Source organism: Malurus melanocephalus, unplaced genomic scaffold, assembly GCF_030028575.1.
Source record: "Malurus melanocephalus ecotype Western Australia unplaced genomic scaffold, MMel_1.1 scaffold_2064, whole genome shotgun sequence".
In the NCBI taxonomy this organism is placed as follows: domain Eukaryota; kingdom Metazoa; phylum Chordata; class Aves; order Passeriformes; family Maluridae; genus Malurus; species Malurus melanocephalus.
This window is the reverse complement of record NW_026625296.1, coordinates 4,396-7,923: the sequence shown is the minus strand read 5'-3', so window position 1 is coordinate 7,923 and position 3,528 is coordinate 4,396. Positions and strand designations below refer to the sequence as shown.

At 56.8% G+C, this 3,528-nt stretch overlaps 1 protein-coding gene across 1 annotated transcript; it reads left to right on the top strand.

Moving 5' to 3' along the window:
- Nucleotides 1–699: 699 nt before the first annotated feature.
- LOC130587542 (forkhead box protein J1-like) lies at nucleotides 700–3,302 on the top strand. The gene is made up of 2 exons (XM_057388524.1): nucleotides 700–1,200; nucleotides 2,577–3,302. The coding sequence occupies exons 1-2, from the start codon at nucleotides 700–702 to the stop codon at nucleotides 3,300–3,302; spliced, it is 1,227 nt and encodes a 408-aa protein (XP_057244507.1).
- The last annotated feature ends 226 nt before the right edge of the window (nucleotides 3,303–3,528 follow it).

The following is a 3,528-nucleotide window of genomic DNA, read 5'->3' as shown; positions in this document are numbered from 1 at the left end:
CAGCGGGGCTCGGAGCTCCGAGGGGATTTCTCTCCGGGCAGTGCCAGCGGGGCTCGGAGCTCCGAGGGGATTTCTCTCTGAGCAGTGCCAGCGGGGCTCGGAGCTCCGAGGGGATTTCTCTCTCCGGGCAGTGCCAGCGGGGCTCGGAGCTCCGAGGGGATTTCTCTCTGGGCAGTGCCAGCGGGGCTCGGAGCTCCGAGGGGATTTCTCTGGGCAGTGCCAGCGGGGCTCGGAGCTCCGAGGGGATTTCTCTCCCCGGGCAGTGCCAGCGGGGCTCGGAGCTCCGAGATTTCTCTCCGGGCAGCGCCAGCGGGGCTCGGAGCTCCGAGGGGATTTCTCTCTTTGAGCAGTGCCAGCGGGGCTCGGAGCTCCGAGGATTTGTCTCCGGGCAGTGCCAGCGGGGCTCGGAGCTCCGAGGATTTGTCTCCGGGCAGGGCCAGCGGGGCTCGGAGCTCCGAGGGGATTTCTCTGTGGGTAGTGCCAGCGGGGCTCGGAGCTCCGAGATTTCTCTCTGGGCAGTGCCAGCGGGGCTCGGAGCTCCGAGGGGATTTCTGTCCCCGGGGCTGTCACTGTCGCTTCTCCCGCACCCCGCGGTGCCCCAGGGATGTCACCAGCGGCACCGGCACCCCCCAGACCGGCAGCAAAACCTCAAATTCTCCCTTTTCTCCYGCAGCATCCGTTCCCTGCCCTTCCCCAGCCATGGTGTGCCCCAGCTCGGAGCTCCGCGCTCAGAGCCAGGAGCGGAGCGGCGCGGAGCAGCGGAGCGCGGAGGAACCGGCGCTGCTGTGGCTGGCGGAGCTCACCGGTGCTCACATCGGGCTGCCCCCGCTGCCGCAGGACCCCGAGGATCGCTGCAGCATCTGGGAGAACCTGGTCAGCCTGGTGGATTTCCAATGCCCGGGATTTCCCCTGAGCGCCGAGGAGCTCTGCGACTTCATCCACGTTCCGCGCTCCTCCTCATCCTCCTCCTCCTCTCGGAGCTGCTCCGCGGCCGCGCTCCGAGTCGGAGCTCAGCCCCCTCCCCTCCCCGGGGACATCGATTACCGCAACAACGCCAACCTAAAGCCGCCCTACTCGTACGCCACCCTGATCTGCATGGCCATGGAGGCCAGCGGCAAAGCCAAAATCACCCTGGCSACCATCTGCAAATGGATCAGCGACAATTTCGGCTACTTCCGCAGGGCCGACCCCACCTGGCAGGTCAGGAGGGGATTTGGGGTCTTTTTTAGGGTGGGGATGGGATTTTCACAGCGCACTCGGCAGGTCAGGAGGGGCTTTGGGGTTCTTTTAGGGTGGGGTGGTGGTTCCAGAGCGCAGGTGAGGAGGGGATTTTGAGATGTTTTAGGGTGGGGATTCCAGAGCGCACCCGGCAGGTGAGGAGGGGTTTTGGGGTTCTTTTAGGGTGGGGTGGGGGTTCCAGAGCGCACCCGGCAGGTGAGGAATGGATTTGGACCCTTTTTTGGGGTGGGAAGGGGATTCCAGAGCGCACCCGGCAGGTCAGGAGGGGATTCGGAGATGTTTTAGGGTGGGGATGGGATTTTCACAGCGCAGGTGAGGAATGGATTTGGACCCTTTTTTGTGTGGGGCAGGGATTCCACAGCGCACCCGGCAGGTGAGGAGGGGATTTGGGGTTCTTTTAGGGTGGGGTGGGGATTCCAGAGCGCACCTGGCAGGTAACAAAGGAATTCGGAGATGTTTTTGGGTGGGGTGAGCATTCCAGAGCGCAGGGGAGGAGGGGGTTTGGGGTCTTTTTTAGGGTGAGGAGGGGGTTTCAGAGCGCACCCGACAGGTGAGGAGGGGGTTCAGAGATGTTTTAGGGTGGGACAAGGATTTCCAGCGCACCCGGCAGGTCAGGAGGGGGTCTGGGGTTCTTTTAGGGTGGGGTGGGGGTTCCAGAGTGCACCCGGCAGGTGAGGAGGGGATTTAGAGATGTTTTAGGACAGGGATTTCCAGCGCACCTGGCAGGTCAGGAATGGATTTGGACCCTTTTTTGGGGTGGGGTGGAGATTCCAGAGCGCACCTGACAGGTGAGGAGAGGATTCGGAGATGTTTTAGGCTGTGGAACCGGGTAGGAATAAATAGAGATGGACACACAGAGAGCTTGCAAAAAAAAACAGGCTAAGCCGTCTTTATTATTCGGGGCAGGTTATTTTATTTATATATTTATATATTTATTTATATATTTATTTTTTATATTTATTTATATATTTATTTATATATTTATTTATATTCATTATTTATATTGTTTATGTTATTTTTATGTTAGATATGTAATATTTATATATTATTGATGTAATATTTATATACAATAAATAGAATAAAATATATCATATTTAATAATATATTATATATAGTAATATATAATGATATGTAATAATAGATAAGAATAGATAAGAATATATAGAAGAATATATATAAGATATATAACAATATCAAAGTAACTAGTAAAATAATAAATATATAATACTTTTTTATTCTTTTAATTTAATTTTTTTTTTATTTTTTTTTTTTTTTTTTTTTTTTTTTTTTTTTTTTTTTTTTTTTTTTTTTTTTTTTTTTTTTTTTTTTTAATCCAGAGCTCCATCCGCCACAACCTCTGCATCAACAAATGCTTCGTCAAAGTCCCCCGCCAGAAAGGCGAACCGGGCCGGGGCGCTTTCTGGAAACTCCACCCGCGCTACTCCGAGCTGCTCAAAACCACCCCGCTCCAAACGCGCCGAGCTCCGGCGGAGCTCCCCCAAAAAWCCCCTCCGTCCCCCAAAAACGAACCGCGGAGCCCCGGCCGCAAAATCCAGCTGAGCACGGAGCTGGAGCGGCTGCTGCAGGAATTCGAGGAGTTCGGGAAGAGCCACAAGAGGAGCCGGGAGGATGAGGAGGATGAGGAGGATGAGGAGGATGAGGAGCGGCAGCGGCTCCGCGCGAAGCAGCTCCGAGGTTGCGGCTCCGCGGGCGCGGGGGAAGCTCCGAGCGAGCTGACGGAGCTCAAAGGTGACACGGACTGGGAAGCGCTGCTGAGCTGCCTCCCGGACGAGACGCTGATGGCCACGGCGTTCCTGGAGGCGGGATGGAGCGAGGAGAGCCGGGAGAGCGGCCCGGGATGCGGGGACATCGAGAGAGGGGACGGTGACATCGCCGGAGCGGGACATGGGACATGGGGACATGGGGACATCGAGAGAGGGGACGGTGACATCGCCGGAGCGGGACATGGGACATGGGGACACGGGGACATCGAGAGAGGGGACGGTGACATCACCGGAACGGGCGGTGCCGTGGGGTGGGACACGGGGACACCGCTCAGGTGAGCGGCGACATCGCGGGAGCGGGAAAAGGGACATGGGGACACCGCTCGGATGAGCGGCGGTTAAAGAAGGTACCGGGACATGGGACATAGGGACACGGGGACACCGCTCAGATGAGCGGCGGTTAAAGAGGGGACCGGGAAAAGGGACACGGGGACATCGCTCAGATGAGCAGCGACATTGCGGGACCGGGGAAAGGGACACGGGGACATCGCTCAGGTGAGCGGCG